Raw genomic sequence first — 21,864 nt, forward strand, 5'->3', positions numbered from 1 at the left:
AACCAACGGTCTTTTCCTGCTTTTCATCCAACTTAACCTCTCTACTACATTTTATGTTCATCACCATCATGACACCATCTATGGTTTCTGACAACCTCCCTGATGACTCCTCTTTCTCCCAGTTCCTTAAGTCTGACCGTTTTCCAAGGGTTCAGGCTTTAACTCAAACAGATCCCCATGCAGTGTTCAAACATCTTGGATTTAAATGAGAGCTCTTGCATTTTTCTCTAAGACCCAGGATTCCAAAAAGATTAGGAACCACTGGTAAAAATTAAATTCTGAACGCCTCTGCAATCTGACCACCTCCTCCCAGCTCTTCCACTCCATTCGTCACAAATCCTCGTCATGTGTAACAAATCACACTGTGCCTTTCCTGACGCCATTTCCTCTGCCTTTCCCCAGATCTCTCCATGCAGAATTCTCCCTCCTCTACATTTCTGGAGCACGTTGCATCCGCTGCTGGTATGTATTTATCACAATATATACAAATCTGTCCAAAAGACCAAAATCAGTATCTCTGGGTCTTCAACACTTTAGAGAAGGTGATTTCACTAAAATATCAACCAATTCATTTTGTGCTCAGTATCAGACAAAAGACTTGCTACTCATTTATGGCAAAAAGTTTTAAACATAGTATTTGGTGAACCAAATAGTTCTTTTACATTAAAAACATTCTTACCAACTTAATTAAAACTAAAAACCAAACGGTTACTAATAGGGTTAAAGCCAAATGCTATTAGTAATAATAACCACAAATTTCAAGCAATATTGAATACAAGATTTTTAATAAAACAAAAATTTTGAGATCAAAGATGCTTGCTCTATTTAAGTGATTCTAACCCAGGAGTGCTTATCAGAACCACTTACGGAGCTATTACAAAATACATATATAGTCTCCATCCCCAGAAATGTAGATTTAGGTAAAAAATGCAGCAAGACCTGTGGACGTTTTAAAATGCTCCCAGCATTTTCTGATGCAATACCGGCTAAAAACGATTTTCTATGAAGTATGTTTGACATGCCTTCAACTTATGAGTACACATATTTTTACTATTTAAGTATTTCCACTATTTTGAAGTATCTTAAGCATTTTCACTATTTTGCCCAATGTTACTTACAGGGCACCTGACTTTTGCAACGTATTCCTTTAAAGCTTTATGTGCTTTTTGGTTAATTGCATTACTTCTCAGTCATTAAGTCTCAAAATACAGAAAATAAAATTTTCTTGTGATATTTTCTTTAAGTTGAGGTATACAGAGTACAGACATCTACCCGACTAGGTGACTACGTTCTGATAGTTCTGATAAAGAGGAATTATTTGCATGTAAATATAGTGAATATGCACCCTCTAGGCCTTCACGAAAATAAAGCAATTGATGAAATACCTACTAAAGAGTATACTTGCACTAAGAAATATACTCTTACACAATACTAAGATTCTAGAACTAGAAAAAAATAGATCAATATATTCAGCACTTTTAAATACAAAAATAGAAATATTTGAAATGACCTAGGCTGAGGCTGAACACGGACTCTTTTTGCTAGGTAAAGAGCCACAGCTCACGGACATATTCCTAGTGGGCACTCTTTAAAATCTAAAAGTGTAAATAATTTTTAGGACTACTTAACGTTCTTCATTGTATTCATGCTCCAAGAACTGATAAAATATGCTTGGAAACTCATGGATCAAAAGCACTCTATAAACTTACTGTAAAATTTCAATATTATTTAAAAACATCTCTACTATCACACTCTAGAAAGATTTTTAATCCCCTGATTTAATAGGTATTTTGCTCAAGTGAGCAACCTTCTCACATAATCCTCTTCACACATCTTCAGTAATAAAAAAACTTCTAAAAATTAACTGGAGTTTTAAGATTCAAATTCTGATCCTTGTAACTTCAAAATAATTGTACATTCCATTAATTTCTATAATTCAAGTAATAATGCCTATTTCACATCACAAGCTTAAGTCTCACATTTAGGAAAGAAAACTCTGCCTGTGTTTCTATGTGTATCTAGAGTTGTCCTATGCATTCAAAGATATTATTGACAGTGTCAGACTGGGCCTGGAAAACAATGGAAATCTTAATCTTCACCCCCACTGGAAACACATGGAACGTAACTGATTTTTCATTTAAAAATATCCAAAATTCAGTCATAATGTTAACTTTTCCTTTCCTTTTCACTCTGCCCTTATCATGATTAGACCTACACAAACTCAAAACATAACTTTTTCAACTAACTCGTGCCACGGTTACCGAAGTATGTCTTATATTATCATTTTCAAGAATCTTCATGTAAACTCACATTTTTAATAAATCAAAATATTCTGCACTGCTTTAACTGCGGAAATAAAAACAAGGTTTGCAAAATGGGATTATTACAATTAATGTGAATCAATGTGGACTTAGAATTAAAAAATTTTTTTTCAAAAGTTTTATTTAATGAGCTCATTTTCAGGAGAAAATCAGTCATCTGCTAGGGCCTCTACTCCTCCCTTCTCAAGTAAATATCCCTTCTCCCAATAATTTCAGTGTCTGAGATCAAGAATCTGTGAACAAAGGTGAAGAAAAATGAACCATACAGATTTTTCTTACCCCATACCACTGCAAATATTTTAAATGCATAGGAATACAACAAACTCAAAAGAAAAAAAATAGTGTTTTATTAACTACCACACTGTTATAATACACTTTAAACGTACAATAAGGTAGCCTTTAAGTTTGAGGTGGTCTTAAGAATAACAAATGAACAGAATTCCAAATTTTGAAATAGGTGAACTGCTGCAGTTATAGGTATACATTTAGGAAAACTGTATAGCTCTTACAAGACCAGCAATGAAACTTTATTTTGTACATTTTTTAATAATTGAAAATATAAACAATAATTAAAAAATAAAAAGAAAATACAGCATAATAAAAAACATACATTTCTCAATTAAATGTACTGGATACATATAAATTTTAAGGGAAGAAGCAAAAAAGGAAAATGGTTGATATTTAAGTGCAGACTGACTACCTAGACAAAAAAAAAAAAAAAAAAAAAAAAAAAAAGACTTAAAAAAATATCATAAACCTCTAGTTTTCTATGACTAATATCCATATGGTTGGAGTATCGTCACTATGGAAGTGATTTTATGTTTGCATATGTTATACTTTACTGGTAATTTACATGATGGCTTTTAAGGCCCTGGCAGACATATGGTTTTTGGAAACAAGATTGGATTTAAAAAAAAAAAAAAAAAAAAAAAAAAAAAAAATCACTGCTAAGACGCAATACACCTTATTTTTTTTGGTCCTCCAATATTCAAGAGAAGGGATAATTCACTTTAACATTTTCTTACCACCCAAATGCCTCAACCTATACATTTTAAACTTTTTTTTTAAACATTGGTTATATTGCCCAACTTCGTTATTGAAAGAATATTAACAAGACATTATTTTGGCAAATTAAATCTTAAACATGGCTTTTCAACAGGATTTTAAAAGGTGACTATCCCTAGAGTTCCATGTTAAAATGTAGTTTTCAAAATCTTACAAGAGTAATGCTTAAAATATTGTACATAGTTAACCTAATTAAAATAATTAGCTTCAAAATGACAAATTGATAAGCTAAGTAAAGCCTACACTATGTAACATTTGCTTGGAAACTTGATTTGTCAGTTATGCATAATAAAAATTCCAGTCATCAAGAAAATTACAAAAATTTTTTTATCATAACATGATTTCTTTCACCCACCAACTTTTTTTTTTATCTTACAATAGATAAATACCAACATGTTCTCATTTTTACACTAAACCACACAGGATTGATGCATTTGGTTAGACTACCATTCGCATTGTTAAATTCAATTTTCTCTTTATATAACTTGGTAAAATTTCATTTCTTCTAGATTCCAAAAGTACCTACAAAACCCATGCAATTTTACCATTTTTAATATACTATGGAATATCATACAAAGTAAGGCATTTCAGTGTCATGTATAACCAAGTTACTGTCAATCCAAAAATTTTTGCACATCAATAAAAAGATATCTAAGAACTTAGGAACAATATTCTTCTCACTACTGTATAAAAATAACCACAATGAATAAGTATTTGTGTAATATTTACTCCATTGTCTCGTTTCCAGAAACTGTGACAAGCTGTAAAGGTATTTCAGTGTTGGTGAGGATATCCTGATTGCTGGTGGTGGAAGTATTAACAGTTCCTATCCCTGAAACAGAACCTTGTTGAATATTTGCAAGGATAAGTGTTGTTCCTCCTGCAGTAATCAAAGCATCGTCTCGTGCAGCTTCCACAGATGCCAGCACTGTACTGCTAGAGTGAATACCTTTTTTATTCTGATGTGTTTTAATATGTTTGGCAAGGTGGTCACTTCTCATAAAGCGTTTTGAACATTCTGGACAAACAAATTTCTTCTCACCTGTTAAAAAGAAATTAGGTTACTTAGTTTTTTAAATTCAACATGAAGAGACTGATCATCTGCTGAGAAAGAAAATAAGCCAACACTGACAGAGACAGGAAGCAGAGTTCAGTTCCATTAAAAGTGTATTCGTTTCGTGAGCTGCCCTTGCAAGATTTCTCACATCGAGTACTCTTCCCTCAAAATAAATCTGTCCTCTTTACTTCTGAATGAAAAGTGATCTTCGAACTTATAGACTGATATGTGGATACGACTTGAATACCTTAGCTATGCCAATAGTTTGTTTTGAAACATCTGTTAGAAGACACCGTACAGCTAAAAAATGACCATCTGCAAAGAGCACACTGTTTTAAGCTATATTTAAGGTATTATGAGCATGTCATATCCACGATACTAAACCTTTTAAATGTGAATTCAAGGAACTACACAGGGTACTTAAGATTAAAGCAAAAACATAGCCTGTGCTCCAATAAGACTGATAATCCCAGGAATAATGGAGATGGCTAGCTGATGTAATTTTAGCTGGAATAGTCAAGAGCAAGCCTGATATACCATGATGTTATAGTTAATTCAAGACCCTGATGCCTAACTTTATTTCCCCAGTATGAATAAAATCCTTTTTTTAAATACAAAAGACTGACTGAACTTCTATTATGTTGAAGACAACTACAAAAGAGAATTACTGGAGGAAAAGGCAAAAGGCAAATCTAAAAGGAATCCAGACAGAAATCAAGTAGTAAACAAATCTTGTATTTTGTGATTCTCTTCAAAATTCTTACCTATCTCTTATTTCAGCACCTCCACCTTAAGTAGGTCCTCATCAGACCTCACGCCTGAACTATGCTGCAGTGACACCCTAAGTCATTCCCCCTCTCCTATCCAGTCAGTCAATGGCAGACAAATCTTCCTTAAATACCAAATCGTATCAGTGTGAAACTTCACCATGACACTAAGTGGTACGGAAATATAAGAATAACTTGCAAATTATGAAATAGATTCTCTACTGCCTAACTTAAAAGGACTTCCATAACATAGCTCAATCCTACTTAACAGAAATGTGCTATATAGAATCTCACCTTCACTCATGGCAAATGGTCTCTCACCTCTTCTATTCACATACCATTCTATTCTTCTGGGAAGGTATTTCCCAAAATTTCTTTTGGAATTAATCCTGAGAGATGCTCCATGGAAAATGGCACAACAATCAAAGGAGGCTGGGAAATGCTACACATACTACATCTCCCAACTTAAGAGATGCACAGTCTTCTTAATGTTCAATTAATGGTCCTAAGAGGTGTTGCCTTGAAGGTAGCTGGACTAAACCCTGTTTAACTCAGTGTTTCTCACATTTATTTGATCACAGACTTTTTTGTCCCCTTTTATGTTATTCCTTTTTATATCCTGATCAAATTCCACAGAGGAAAATTCTGTTACCAGGCCACTTTAAGGTCCCAGCCCACTGCCCAACAATGTCTTACTATCCCATGTAACACTGATCTCTGTCTCTAAGTATACTTGATCTATTTTCTTATTTTGTTTGCTGCAACTTGAAACAGGTTAAGCTCATCTGTCTAACCTGACAAATAAGACAGAAAATAAGTAGCACATGTAATATATATACTACTACATACTTCACAGGTTATTTTATATATTTAAAGACAATGTACAAGGTGTGAAAGTAGAGTGAGAGACAGCTTATTTGCTTACTCTAACAGAGAACCTGGATTTGAATCCAGATCTAGGACCAACACTTTCATTTCACCATGCTTCTTCCTTCTAAGCTTTATTGTGACTATAAATATATATTTTCCAATTCTTCAGTGTTGAGCATAGACTGATGAACACCTTGACCATTATATGGTAGCAGGAGAAAACTCTAAGATACATTAAGTTAGGATTTAGTTGGAGTCACTCCTAGGCTCATTTCATGTAACAACCCCACAATACCATGAAAAACAATCAAACAGAAGAGTCCTTCCATCAATAATGCCCTGGTTATTCCTCATTGAAATGTTTTTTGCTTACCTCACAGATACTAAAACGAGAAAAGGTAAAATACTTCAATTTATCAGAAAACAAAAGAATTATTCTTTAGCATGTTGAAGAAAAATAAAGACAGATCAAGAGTAAAAGCAGACAACTAATTTAAAAGGTTAACATAATAAATAAGAATTGCATAAATGTGGCTTAAGACATTAAACAACGTGACAGCAAAACAAAAAAAGCTAACTATATATAAAAAAAAAAAGCTAACCAAAGTCTGCATAAAATAAAATGCTATTTTACAAGATAAACCATATTGGCTTATTTGGAATTACTGTTCTTAAATTGGTATTACTGAAGATAAAAATTGAATGTAACTAGTCATATTTTAAAAGATTCAGATCAGTAAGATGTGGGGGGGGGGGGGGGACTTCAAGTACTATGTAGCCCTATAAGTCATTTTTTTTTTTTTTTCAGTTAAAAGTAAATATTAGTAACCTGTATGTGTTCTTCTGTGCCTCTGTAATTCATCACTTCGAGTAAATCTTTTACCACAGAACATCCAGTTACAAACAAAAGGACGCTCCCCAGAATGCCAACGCAGATGAGCTCTCAGATGTGAGGTCTTCCCATAGACTTTACCACATCCTGGTATATGACAAATGTGTTGCTTCTTTTTTCCAAGATTGGTACCTCTAAAAAACACACAGAGAATAATATATACTTCTATGGAAATATTCAAGTAAACATTACTACTTCTATATTCCCAAGCTGAATTTCAAATCGAAGATGTTAACGCCATGAGGTCAATCAGAAACCAAGACCATTTAAGATCAATTTAAATTTAAAAAAATGTGTGTGTGTGTGTGTGTGTGTGTGTGTGTGTGTGTGTATATCTCAAACATGTAATATCACATTATTAATTTTACTTCAGATTTAATGTGATTGCTGTCCAAATGTAAACATGCTCCAGAATTATATAATTTAAAAGGACATTTCATAAAGAAAGATTGTACAAATAAAGCTACTTAAGTATTCTGTCAGAACCATTCACAAATTCAATGCATAGGCCCAATCCATGTCCTAGTGGTATAAGAAACTAAATAGTCTCTTCAAAGTCACAATGTCAGCTAATTTAAAAATTAAATAAACCAAGAAATGACTACATAACCAATCACAGGTACAATAAAAACGATAGGCACCTTAAAGCAGACTTTAAATTAACATGACTTAAGCATATTTATTCCTTTATTTGTATAGCCACACCCTGAATATACACGGAGACTTGGGAGAAAATCGTAAAAAAAAAAAAAAAAATCTAGACAAAGCTACTGTCATAGCTCCCTTAGCACTACAGAAAATAAATATAAATCAAAATTATCTTTATGGTTAAAATTCCTTTCATATTAACCATGCAAAGATACCCCAAATTACACATCAGAGATATAATAAAATACAGTTTCTCCACAGCATAAAATTTGACATTTGTTACATTTCAGTATTTGATACCAAGAACAGGGTTTGGGAGATATGTGCTTAGATGAATGAACACAGGTATTTTAGCCTAAGCAAGAAGAAAACTTTTTTGATTCCAGAACTGATATTCAAATAGTATTAAACACTATAGAAAGTGTTATTTCCCAAGCTTAAAAAAAAAAAAAAAAAAAAAAAAAATTGGGCTGGTTACTAAATAAAAATAAATGAGTTTATAAAAAACATGACACTTTAGACTCACTGTCAAAATCATATAAACTCTGCAATGTTTCTGAGATTAAAAAAAGGTACATTTAAGACCCCCCGCCCCGACTTCCCCTCCTCCCCCAATCTCATAGTCTAGGTATATAGCCTGTAAACTGTCCATAAGCCTGAAAATCCTCCTTTATATATTATACCTAGCGTTTTTCAATTTTTACTGGAAAAATGCATATTTCCCCACATTTATATTTTAATGTACTCACACTCAGTAGCATGTGAAATTGCCATAGGACAAACAGTGCTAAACGGTGCAGTGCTGGCTGTTAGATGCCATAGGTGTTCTGAACAGGGAGACATCAATGTGGGCTCCAGTAGTTAGAGAAGGCTTCGTGGAAGAGGTGGGTAGGATTTAGATAGAAAGGAGGGAAGGCATTCCAGGCAGAGGAATAGCATAAGTAAAGACAAGGAGGAGTCATGCTGTTGTCTTAAGGGCAAGGACGTCATAATCTAACACAATTCTAGTTTCTGCTCCAGTCCACCCCCAATTTCTATAACTCTCTTCCAAGAGCTGAGTTGAGTGAAACAGGTTTTTCTGGCTCACCTGCAATGCCAAAGTATTAACCAAAGCCAACATTTCATTTAATTTAGTTTTTAAAATTTATTTTATTCTTACACAGCCCTAAGAAAAAAGACTAATGTTTGTGGTTATTGGTGTACAAACCAATTTCACATATTGTGTTCACCATAGCAATTTCACAGAGAACCCAATTCAGTTCACTCTTGTACTCATGACTTCTTGCCTCTATGCTAAGTGTACCACTCAGGTGAATCCATGTGCTTTTATAAACTCAAAAGTGCTAAATACTTTACTAACTAAGCAAAATTTAGCTTGAGAGCACTAACAAAGCACAAGATTGTAACAAATTACAGCAACAAATCTGGGTTCTCAAAGAACCAAAGAGCCCGGGAGAGGTATTTTCAACTGAATTATAAGAAAATGAGAAATACTATTTGAAAATGGGACAGGCATCGGGGGGGTGGGGGGGGGTGGGTAAGATGGGGACAGGATGCACACAAATATATTTAATTTAAGGGAAAAGCCTAACACCCGGGTCCAAATTTCTATTTAAAAAGGAAATTTTATTCAAGATAAGATCTAGATATGTTAAATATGGATTTATGACACGTGATGTGAAGGAAAAGAACTTTCTCAACAAATAAATATAAAGGTAATAATAAAAGATTTAGTCGTAAGTTTTCTTCTTGATTTACGTAATCAAACCACTAACACCTATACCACCTAGAAAAAACAAACAACTTTGAGTTTCTATTCCTAATTGCCTAAACTTGTTCTCAATAGTTTAACAATGCCAAGACAGAGTGACACAATAAATAATGCTAAATTCTCAGTATGGGAATTAAGAAAAGTGAAGTAAATCAAGTACTTTCTTTTGCTTGGAATGGAAGAAATGAGACACCAACTGAAATTGCTGACAGATTTTGCAAAATAACTTAATTTTTAAAATATGGACTGATGTTTAATCCACACAAACCCCACATAACAATAATGCTTTTAGAATTTATTCTACTTTATTAAAATTAACTGCCTCTTCCACTAGAGTAAAAAGTTTCTGAGGGCTGGTTCTGCTTAATAAATATTGGTTAAATGCCCAGATGAATACAATTTTTCAATATTTAACTATATTTTACACCTTGCTCAAGAAGGTAAACAAAATTTTGTTCTCTGAATATTCCACTTGATATATGTGTATTTTTAAGAATATAGCTGAAGGAAAAAAGGCCAATATTCTAAAATGTTTAAAGTACTGCCCACCTCACCTTTGCAGAACCCTTTAGAATGCTCTGGATTTACTATATGCTATGCTTCTACTAATTAGATGCAACAACTATCAATGATACAATTTTGCCTGTCATGTATATATCAGTTGAAGTTTGTTCAAATGAGCTCTAAGAAGCAACAGTTTTTTTTTCTTAAGAACTTCCATTTTGATTGCTTAGAATAATTTTAAAAAACGAACTCACAAAAGTTCTAGAAAAAATAAGTCTTTTTTTTTAAGGTATTTCATAAAGACTGATTCGCTAAAACTTTTGTGCATAAAACAAAGTTTGCAAAGTTTTAAGTGGTGGAACTCTTCTTTTACTTGTATAACAATGCATTATACAAACCACTGACAAAGTTGAAAGGCAATGTAAAACTAGGAAAAAATATCTGCACATATGACGGTTAAACACACGAATTAACAGATTCACAAAAGACAATTCACAAAAGAAATCTTAAAATGGTAAAATAACACACCAAAAAATGTTCAATCTCACAATGTAACAAAAAATATACTAAATGAAATAATAATGAGGAATTATTTTTCATACCAGACTTTAAAAGGTATTAAAAAAATGATGAAATCCATTGTTGGCAAGGGTGTGGGAAAGCAGATACTTTCATACACCACTGGTAGGAGTATAACTTGAAACAGATAGAAAAGCAGACAATTCCCTTCCATCCAACAATTTCACTTCTGCCAACTTACAGTGATGAAGTAATCAGACAAAGGTGCAAAAATGTATGTGTAAGATTAGAATGACAGCAATAAACTCTCAAAAAAGATGTTAAATTCTTACGCATCCATACAACAGTATTAACAGCCATTAAAAACTTGATGTAGACTCTATACAGACTTGGAAATATGGTCACAAAAATTTTCAAAATAAGAGCAGACACGTAAACAGTGAGAATGATTCCACTTTAAAAGATATGTGAAGTCTGAAAGGATATATACAAAAATGTTATAATGGTTATCCTGACATGGGGTAGAAGTTTGGTATTGTTTTAATATTCTTCTAGATTTCTGAATTTTTATGAGCACATATTAGTTTAATAAATACAAATCTAAAGGAAGTTCATTTTCAAGAAAATGCGTTAAGTAAAATATAGGCCAGATCTTGACCCTCAATTAGATTGGACTTTCACGAACAAATTTATCTTTAAAGTTCCTCTAAAAAGGAGAGTAAATTTCAGAAAAGTTATTGTCTAACCAAACTTATTTAAATTGGCCAAAACATGTCAAAGAATAAATAATATTTCAAACAAATAATTACCCAGTAAATAAAAATACCTAAGGATCTGATATCCACTCAAGAGGTAGGAAGTACAGTTTAGTGGTTAATGCTCTGGAATAAGAAACTGGGTCCAAATCCCAGCTGCATGTTGCTCTTAAGAATCATTCAACCTCTCTGTGCCTCATTTATAAGACTTTCTAACATCTAAAACTCAGTAAGCCCTCAATGTTAGCAGTTATTAGTCATTGTTACCATCATTGTGAATGGGCTGGCCAATGTACAAATCAACTAATGACACCAACTCGAAGGCAGATAGGCTCTATTTCTATTAGCTTAAGCTCATTAAGTGTGTTAATAGTATATTTTGTCTATTTATGGCATATTTCTGAGAGAGATGTGTTAAGGCTTTTCACTATGACTAGGGATTTGATTAGTATGTCATTAAAAGTCGTATCACTTTCTGCTCTCTATATATTTCAATGTTATGGGGGGAAAGTATCGTAACTATTAAATCTCCTTTGGTGAAAACTTCGTATTATTAAGAAACCTACCCCTATTTAACCATGTGATGATTTTCACCCTGATCCTTCATTGTCTGACAGTAACACTGCTATCCAAGTTTTCTTGTTAACATTTGCCTAATAAATCTTTTTCCACCCCTTCAACATTCCTGTGCCAATTTATCTGAGATGCTCCCTATAATTAACATAAGGCTGGATTTTGTTTTTAAAATACAATCTGAGTTTCAAGGTCTTACTTACTAAGCTTAATCCATCCACATTTAATATAATCAGTGATCTGTTTTGAGTTTTTCCTGTCATGTTATTCTGTCTTAACATTTATTTTTTTAAAGTACAGAATTAAAATACTACAGTTCCACTTTCTTAAAAAAATTCCATCATTAAGGCTTATTATTCATTTCTGTTGAAAATAGAAAATGTTTATGCTTATCAACTATTTCTGAACTTATTTTTATATAACTGCCATTCTCAAGCTAAAAATCAACTCTTTATCTGTATTTAGGCAAATCTCATTGCTGGTTTGCAAATAGGCTAATTTCTCATATGGGCCTGTTAAATGGCATCTGTTACATTTCTTTTTAAGGCAAATTAAGTAACTTTAGTTTTAAAAAAGGCACTTTGATCTGAAAATTCTATCTTATATATTTTGTCCCCTAACTTTTTCTGCCACACTCATACAGACATACACACAAAATGATCATGTAATGAGAAATTTCCCATAATTAAGTGATACCGCATGCAGTATTTCAAAAATTAAGGTGATGATATTAGCAGTGTTAAAAAAAAGAGTATGTTTCATGTGTGCATACCTCCCACCACCTTCTTTACAGTTGGGACAGGTGCAAGCTACCCTTCGAAGTCTTTTTCCTTCTTGATGTTGTTGGTCCCCTTCTTCATCTACCACCTGCACTCTTAAGTGTGTTAGATCATTGGTATTCAATGTAGAATCACCACTGAGCTGCCACTCTTCAGGATCAGGTTCTTCTTCCTTGATCCTAATATCTAAAGAAAAAAAGCAAATACAGATGAGAAGCAGCCCACTGGCCCAAAAAGCATGAGATGTGAGCCTCTCTAAGGTAAAGTGAATACTATGTAAAAGTCAAAAATCATGTCTATGGAACATAACCATTGGTCCTAAACATAATCATTGGTTCTCATTTCTATCTTACTCTAAATATCAAAGGAATTCAGCCAAAAAGAGAATAAAGCCAGCATGAGAGCTTGCTTTTTAAAAGATTTATTAAGAAAGGTAATTTTCATATGTGGAATTTAAGATACAAAACAGATGAACATAAGGGAAGGGAAGCAAAGATAATGTAAAAACAGGATGGGGGACAAAACATAAGAGACTCAAATACAGGGAACAAACAGGGTTGCTGGAGGGGTTGTGGGTGGGGGGATGGGTTAAATGGGTAAGGGGCATTAAAAGGAGGACACTTGTAGTACTAGGTGTTATACACAGGGGATGAATCATTGGAATCTACTCCTGAAATGATTATTGCACTACATATGCTAACTAACTTGGATGTAAATTAGAAAGAAAGAAAGAAAGAAAGAAAGAAAGAAAGAAAGAAAGAAGAAAGAAAGAAAGAAAGACAGACTTTTTTTTTAAGCAAGCTAAGGCTAAATCACAAGCAATCTGAAACTTCAATTATATACTCGTTCAGCTAATCAATAAATCCAACAGTCAATTCAGATTGGAGCAAATTCTAAAACCCTTCACAGCCTATATCAATCGTTCCTATCAATAGGTACTATGTGAATGCAAAAGAAGGGATCATTCACTTGAAACTGTTACTCACAAATCTAACCTTTAAATTAAGTCATCATTACTAAAATATCTATAATGGCCACAATGTCACTATGGAAGGAGACAGAAATATGAGAGACCGTTTCTATTTTCAAGGAGTTTTATTACAAACCAGATTGGGAAACTAAATGAGGAGGCAATGGTAAGGAAGAATGGACATGGCAGGAAGTTGTGTCATTTTCTCAGCAGAGCCAAACATCTTTATATCGATAATGATACAATATCATTTTCTACATGAAAACGAAGAGGTTTTTCATCTCAGAAAACTTTTTTTAAAGAAACAATACAGGATTTAAAACAAACACTGAATATAACCATCTTCGGTAAAGCAAATTCTCACAGATTTTTATTCTGATTTATGTAGTAAACTAAAAATCTTAATGGAAAATTATTATTTTAAATCCAAATTAGTCACTAATAATTGGGGCAAAAATAGTTTTAAAAAAATCAAATGGGGGCGCCTGGGTGGCGCAGTCGGTTAAGCGTCCGACTTCAGCCAGGTCACGATCTCGCGATCCGTGAGTTCGAGCCCCGCGTCGGGCTCTGGGCTGATGGCTCAGAGCCTGGAGCCTGTTTCCGGTTCTGTGTCTCCCTCTCTCTCTGCCCCTCCCCCGTTCATGCTCTGTCTCTCTCTGTCCCAAAAATAAATAAACGTTGAAAAAAAAAAAATTAAAAAAAAATCAAATGTGTCTTGTAACTGCTGAATTTAAACTAATGAAAACTAGAATGTATAACCAACAACCAAGAAAAACACCTCAAACAGTGTAAAACTAGTTTATTTTATCAGGATAACCACAACAAAGTATCGGGGGGGAAAGCAGGAAGAAAGGGAAGCATGGCATGGGCAACAGAGTAGAGAGCAGTGCCATTCATCAAAATAGGAAATACTGGAGAAAGACCAAGTAGAATTAAAGAAGGACAGTTAATGAGTTCAAGGTTCAAGACCATGGAGTCTGAACGAGTACAGAAGCAGGACCTATACCTTTGGAGCTCAAAATAGAGGCAAGTGCTGGAGATACAGAAATTATCGGTATATATACAGTGATGGGAGTCTTTCCAAAGAAGTAGGTTAGATCACTCCACGACTATAAAGAGGATGAGAAAAAAAGTAGCCAGTGATGAATACAAACATCTAGGGAACAGGCAAAAGAGGAGGAACCTGCAAAGGAAATTAGTATCCAGGAAAATGTGCTACATCAATGAAAGAATGTGTTTCAAGAAAGAAAGGAAGTGGTCAACATCAAATACTGCAAGTGAGTTAAGAAAGAAACTAAGAAAGTGGGCAAGAAGTGGAAATGTGTTTAATAACAAGTACAGATAAGTTTTTCAAGAAGTCTGGTTTAAGAGAGAGACAAAAATATGGCAATAGAAGCTTGAGAGGACCAGAGAGGAGAATTAAGGGGAGGGAGTGTTTCGTTTTACTTTTAAAGACACAAAAAACTTGAACATGTTTAAATGCTTATGAGAAAGATCTATTACAGAGAGACTGGTTGAAAATACAGGATTTTGAAACCCCTAAAAAGTGAGGAGGGGATGATGACCCATAGAACCTACAAGTTCAGCTGATGGAGCACAGCCACAACTCCCTCTACAAGCACATTCGTTCATCCCATAAGTAATTAGCTGCTATGTGCTGTGAACAATGCTAGACTCCAGATGCAGAGAGAATTCGATGGCTAGAAAATTGAAGGAAAATTGGTTTCTATTTGCTCAGTGAAAAGATGAAGAATTACACTATATATAAAATTCCTCCAAATACAAAACATAAATGTGTATTGACTTCTGTTCCTTTATAATCTGATGTCCATCTGTATCACTATGACCAGATACATAAGTACTTGTACAAATATTGCATAATACTAGCTTTGTAAGTTAAAGAAAAGACACAGTACATGGATACCACATATCCAGAGTAGAGTAAGTTTGAAGTCCACACATGAGGCAGTTTATCACATGTTTTTAAAGCTGCTCATCTTACATTATTTGTGATGAGGCAGCAGGTAAAAAGGAGGACAAAATACTAATATCAAGGATGGATAAAGCAGTCTAGAGAGACAGAAGACTTGAAGACACCAAAGAGAAGAAAAAAAAAGCAACTGATGAGAGAGGGCAAGAATGAAATGCAACTTGACTGAGGGAATGAAGATATTATATAGCACGTTCCTGCCCCCCATTGCTAGTTCTCTTACTGGAACCTACAAAATACGTTTAAACATTGTGTCGTGGACATAAATACTCACAATTTAGTGTCCTTTCTTACTGAATCTGAATACAGCACAAGCAAAAAAAACTTCACATGTAAATTGAACCCATCTTGTCCACCAACCAACCTTCTCCTGGCATCTCCTTTAGTTGACAGCATTACAAGTCACCTAATTTTTCGGACTATCAGCTCTAGCTGAGTCCTGTCAGTCCATTCCCAGCCTCTCATCTTCCTCTTTTGCTAATCCATCTTCTCCACAGCCTCTAAAATGTTCTTCTTAAATAAAAATCTAAGGACATCACCTTCCTGATAACCATACTTACACTAATTCTCTATTTTCTACAGTATAAAGACCACACTCATTAACTTGGTATTCAAGAATGTTCTCAACCTGGCCCCAACCTGGTCTTCCAAACCTCACTATTAAAAACACTGAAATTCTCAGGGCTCCTGGGTGGCTCAGTGGGTTAAGCATCCGACTCTTGATTTTGGTTCAGGTCATCATCTCACAGCTCGTGGGATCAAGCCCCACACACATCAGTGGGAGCCTGCTTGGGATTCTCTTTCTACCCCTCTTCCACTTGCACTCTCTCCCTCAAAATAAACAAACAATTAAAAAAAAAAAAAAAAACACTGAAATTCTCACCATTTTCAGAATACATGCCCTCTCTCAATGTCACTCACTTGTGTGTGCATCTTGCCTGGACTGTTTTCTATCTCTTTTCCTTTTTCATCAAACTAACCTCTATTTATCCTTAAAGGCTACTTCAAATGTCATCTCTTTTATATATACTTATGGTAGAATTATATTTATTGGCTCATACATCCCTTTAGATATTGAGTGCTTCACTCCAAAGTGCTCAGAAAATACAATCTGACTAAATGAACAAAAACTTCCCTAAGGAGTAACTTCCAATATAGGCAATAATCTATCTGGAGAGACTTTGCCCTCTGCTTCTCTATGCTCCTTCTATCTGCAAATAATACATAAAGAGAAGTGTTTTTTTTATAAGATTAAAAGTCATTTCATAGGGACAGGACCACTAAGTGTTCACTGAAAATAATAGATTAATTGCCCAAAATGTGTTACACCAATTTTTAAATCACTCCACTTGTTCATACGCAATCTGGGGTATTTTAGAATCTTAATGATAAAATTAATTAATCCAATAAATTGGAAATAATTCCCCTTTGCTAACTGCATATCATTTTAATTACAGACACCTTAAAAATAAGTCTCCAGTACTAGGCAGTCAAGGTTACATCTTCCTCAATAGCTGAGTGTAGACGACAGGAAAATATTTTTTACTGTGCCCTATTAACGTCTTACATGTGGTACCTAATCATTCTTAGAAATCTATTTGTAAGGCTCAGAGGAAAGGGAAGTAATAATCCATCAAAATAGACCATACAAGTATGAAGAAGTACCCAATATTATTAGGTATCAGGAAAATAAAAAGCAAAATCACAATGAGGTATCATACCACCACAATGGCTAACATTCAAAACAGACCAGGCCAACTGTTGGCAAAGTAGTGGAATAACTAAAACTCTCCCACACTGCTAGTGGGTGTATAAATCGGTATAATTTTAGAAAAGCTTTTGACCACATCTTCTAAACTAAACCTATGCATACCCTATAACCCAAGCAATTTCACTCCAACAGAAATGCATACACTAAAAATTCACCCTAAATGAAACAATTCCAATGTCCACCAGTATTAGAATGGAAAATAAATCATAATATATTCATTCTATACAGTTAAATGTGTTAGAACAATGAAAATTAACAACCTATATGCAACAGAATGAATGTCACAAACATAATTTAAAACAAAAGGCTCACATTTTTTCTCTGTCTCTCTAGAAATTCTATTTTTATATAAAGCTTAAAACAAGTAAAACTACTCTACGGTGACTGCCTATCTTTAAAAAGGGGTAATAACTGGGTCTAAGGAGATTGCTGGTTTGTTCATAATGTCCTATATTTTGATCTGGGTAATTTTTCCTAGGTGTTCATTCTATAAAAATTCATCAAGGTACACACATATGATTTTACATTTTTCTGAATGTGTATTATACTTCAATATAAATATTATTCTAAATAAAATTTTTTTTGAGTAATCTATAGATTACTTAGGAATTCTGTGTCAATCAGCTTCTTTTGTTGCGTCTTCATCTCTAGTTCCTTATAATCAACTAACACCTTTCCCCAACATAGGAATTTAAAACAAAACAAAACAAAACAAAACCTTTAAGAGATGAGTGTGCTCTAAAAATTAAGCCCATAAACTGAAGTTTAGAATATAATATTATTCACTTAACAAGTATGTGAGTGACAATAATGTGCCAGGCACTGTTGTAGGTTCTAAGGATAAACAGTTAATACAACAGTTACCTTCATCAAGTTTCCTATTTAGTTGCGAGAAGACAGAACAATTAAGTAAATACACAGCATTTTAGGTGATAAAGTGTAATGAGAATGGTAAAGAGAGCAGGAAGTGAAAGGAGTGAAATACTAGCGTTTTTTTTTTTTTTTAATTTTTTTTTTGTTTGTTTGTTTTTCAACCTTTATTTATTTTTGGGACAGAGAGAGAGCATGAACGGGGCAGGGGCAGAGAGAGAGGGAGACACAGAATCGGAAACAGGCTCCAGGCTCTGAGCCATTAGCCCAGAGCCTGACGCGGGGCTCGAACTCACGGACCGCGAGATCGTGACCCGGCTGAAGTCGGACGCTTAACCGACTGCGCCACCCAGGCGCCCCTACTAGCTGTTTTAAATAGAGGAGTCAGAGAAAACTGCCTGGAGGCAAAGGACTGAGCAAGGTGGAAGAAAGTATTCTGGGCAGAAGGAAAAGCAAGTTGGATGCATGTTTGGTGTATTCAAGGAAAAGCAAAGAGGCCTGTGTGGGTAGAATGAAATGAATATGGAGAAAGTGTAGTAAGAGATAAAATCACAAAGTAAAAATGTGGAAGAGGAGGAGAGATGATCATATATGATGTTACACATTGCGTATTACCTCATAGACCATTATAAGGACTTTACATTTCATTCAGAGTGAGGGAAGCCACCAAGGCATTAGGAGTAGAAGGGTGATATAATTTAAATTACATCTTACTAAAATAAATTCAGTATCACTCTGGATGCTGCATTAAAGAGACTGTTGGGAACAAGGGCATAAGTAGGGAAACTAATTAAATTAGGGAGCTAATATATAATTACCAAAGCAAAAGATGATAGTGGCCTAAAATTAAGGTGTTATTGAGGAAGTAGTAAGGACTGGCCAGTCAGGTAGAGTCCATGACATTTGCTAACAACCTGTTAATTACTAACAGGTTTTTTGTGAGGTGTGAGAACAAGAAAGGAGTTAAAGACAGTTCTAAGGTTTTTGTGCTGTGTAATAAAAGAGATGGAGCTGCCATTAACTGAGATAGGGTAGACTGGAAAGTGAAGAGATTGTGGGAGAAGGGTGCCAATCAGGCCCCCATTTTTGGATATGAAAGTTTGGAGGTGCCTATGAAATAACCAAATGATGTTGCTCATCAGGCAGTTGATGGCTCTGGGGTTCAGGCAAAAGCATGCCCTGCAGATATAAATTTGGACATCCATCAGCATATACAGCTGATTATTGAGAGTGACTTGGAATGGAATACAGACAAAAGGAAACCCTGGGCACTTCAACGTTCACAAGTAGAGGAGACTAAAAGGAACCAGCCAGAGACACGAGGAAACTAGTGTCCAGAAAGCAAGTGAAGCAGTCATTTCAAGAACATAATCATAGGTGTCAGTGCTTGATGAGTCAGGTAAAATGAAGACTGAGAAATGACTTTTGGATGTAAAAATGTGGTATTCACTGGTGATCTTGACAAAAACTGTTGCAGTAGAGAAGTTAGGACACAATCCTGCCTACAGTAGATTGAAAGAATGAAAGATGAATTGCAAACAAGTACATACGACACTTCCCAAGAGTTATGCTGGGAAAGCAAGCATTCTAAGAATGTCACTGAAGTTCCTAAGCTAGCCAACAAAGGCAGATTTAACATGTCTAGTAGCAAATACATGTATTAATATATACTAACAATATAAAAAATGAATATGCTTAAAAAAACAAATGTGCTTATTTGAAAGGACTTTCGGTACATAAGAAAAAACAAGTTTAAATGCAAAAAATAAAATTGAAGCAATATAAATAGAAATTCTCAAAGAGGGGTGCCTGGGTGGCTCAGCTGGTTAAGCATCTGACTGTTGATTTTAGTTCAGGTCATGATCTCATGGTTGGTGGGATCAAGCCCCACGCCAGGCTCTGCACTGACAGCATGGAGCCTGCTTGGGATTCTCTCTCTATTCCCCTCTCTCTCTCTGCCTCTCCCTGCTGGTGCACATGTGCAACGCTTTCTCTTTCTCTCAAACATTAAAAAAAAAAAAGAATGTTAAAATAAACAGCACTTTTTTTAAAAGTTTATTTATTTATTTTGAGAGAGAGAGCGGGGGGGGGGGGGGGGAGAGAGAGAGAGAGAATCCCAAGGGCTAGAACTCACAAACCCCGAGATCATAACCAGAGCCAAAATCAGGAGTTGAAGGCTTAACCAACTAAGCCCAGGTGCCTCAATGGCACTATTTTTAAAATTATATTTACTCTCTACCTCAAAATGTTTAAATTTCCTTTTCATCTGGCTTGGTATATGGCAGTACTGTCTCACGTTTATGGTTGTTTTCATGGCCTACCATAATAAAACAAAATAGGAAGGAAGGGAGGGAGGGAGGGAGGGAGGGAGAAAAAGAGAAAGAGAAAGGAAGGAAGGAGGAAAGAAAGTTTGGCTGCTTTTGTGGATTAGGAAGATAAAGCCAGCCAGTGGTCTCCAAATCTTTGATTGGCACTATTAGTAAAGCTGTGAATATGCACCCCATAAATATTAAGCATATACACTCTAATTGACTATAAAATATTAGAAAACAAATACATGTAAGAGATTAACAATTTTAATTTTATTGTTAATTACAATAGCTCAATATTAGATAATGCCACAACAAAATATTTAGGGCAAGATTCAATGTTATCAATAGCAGAGAGAAAGTGACTACTCTGCCATTTTCTTGGGTGTTCAGTGATAACTTCATTTTCTTTGCTAGTCAATGCATGGCTTCTTTACGTGGATATTAAAGACACTTGTCCACTTTAAAGGTTATTTAGTTAAAATCAGAAAATATAAATTCATTCAATTCAAGGATATATAAATAGCAATATGCAGCATCGTGCTAAAAGCATGTAAAAAGAGAGAGAGAGTGAGCAGGCATATCATATGTAACACAAACAGAGCTGACATGGAATCAACGAAGGCACCAGTGGTAATCTGTATGTATAATCAATATTAGTCAGGCATTAATAACCTAGGACATGAACAGATTTCTATTAAAAATATTACCAGAAAATGCTAAACGCTTCCTCCTAAGACTATTTATCAACAGAGCTAATAGAATATTTAAGATACATTCTTAACTGGTTTATCGAGTCTGGAATATGCATATTTAATTTAAATAAATAATACTAGATAAATATGAATTACCATACTGTTGATAAAATGAGATATTCTCCTTTATCAATAGTATATCATTAGGATTTTTGTTGTTCTTATCAAAGGCTTTCATATTCTGCCTTCAATTTTTTAAGCTCTGATGAAATTATTTCATTTGATTCTAAAGTTTTATTTACATTTTCCCTTTAATCAGTTTCACCTGCCATAAAAAAAAAAAAAAAAAAAATCACCTGAACAGAATTATAGGATAATCCTACAAGATCTCATATATTATTTTAATTAGATTTTCACATTCATAATTATTCAGATTCCTAAGGATATGTGAGAGCTACCAAGTCTCTTTTTCCAATTTTTCTTTCAAGGAGCTAGTTCTAAACTCCAGACATTGATTCCTAGAAATATAACTGTGCTAGTCTAATCAAAAGAAATTAACACTTTAGGGGAAAGCTTTAAAACCAAACTTTATTCCTTTACCTATTTTAAACAAAATATATGTACATATATTATCTGTGCTTTAACATGAAGCAATCTCTTTCCCACAAATCCTATCTCTCTAAACCTAGATTATTCTTCTATGACTGCTCCCTTCCCCCTACTTAAAATTAATCTTTC

The 21,864-nt window shown here is 34.3% G+C and overlaps 1 protein-coding gene across 1 annotated transcript in view; it reads right to left on the minus strand.

Annotated features, from left to right (window-relative positions):
• Window positions 1–2,645: 2,645 nt before the first annotated feature.
• SP3 (Sp3 transcription factor) overlaps window positions 2,646–21,864 on the minus strand; it is a 60,695-nt gene continuing 41,476 nt past the window's right edge. The window contains exons 5-7 of the mRNA XM_045480238.1: window positions 12,515–12,707; window positions 6,910–7,106; window positions 2,646–4,428 (exon numbers count right to left, since the gene is read on the minus strand). Coding sequence (XP_045336194.1) covers window positions 4,112–4,428; window positions 6,910–7,106; window positions 12,515–12,707 — 707 coding nt within the window. The 3' untranslated portion in view covers window positions 2,646–4,111. The remainder of the gene's footprint in view (window positions 4,429–6,909; window positions 7,107–12,514; window positions 12,708–21,864) is intronic.

Source organism: Leopardus geoffroyi, chromosome C1, assembly GCF_018350155.1.
Source record: "Leopardus geoffroyi isolate Oge1 chromosome C1, O.geoffroyi_Oge1_pat1.0, whole genome shotgun sequence".
NCBI lineage: Eukaryota > Metazoa > Chordata > Mammalia > Carnivora > Felidae > Leopardus > Leopardus geoffroyi.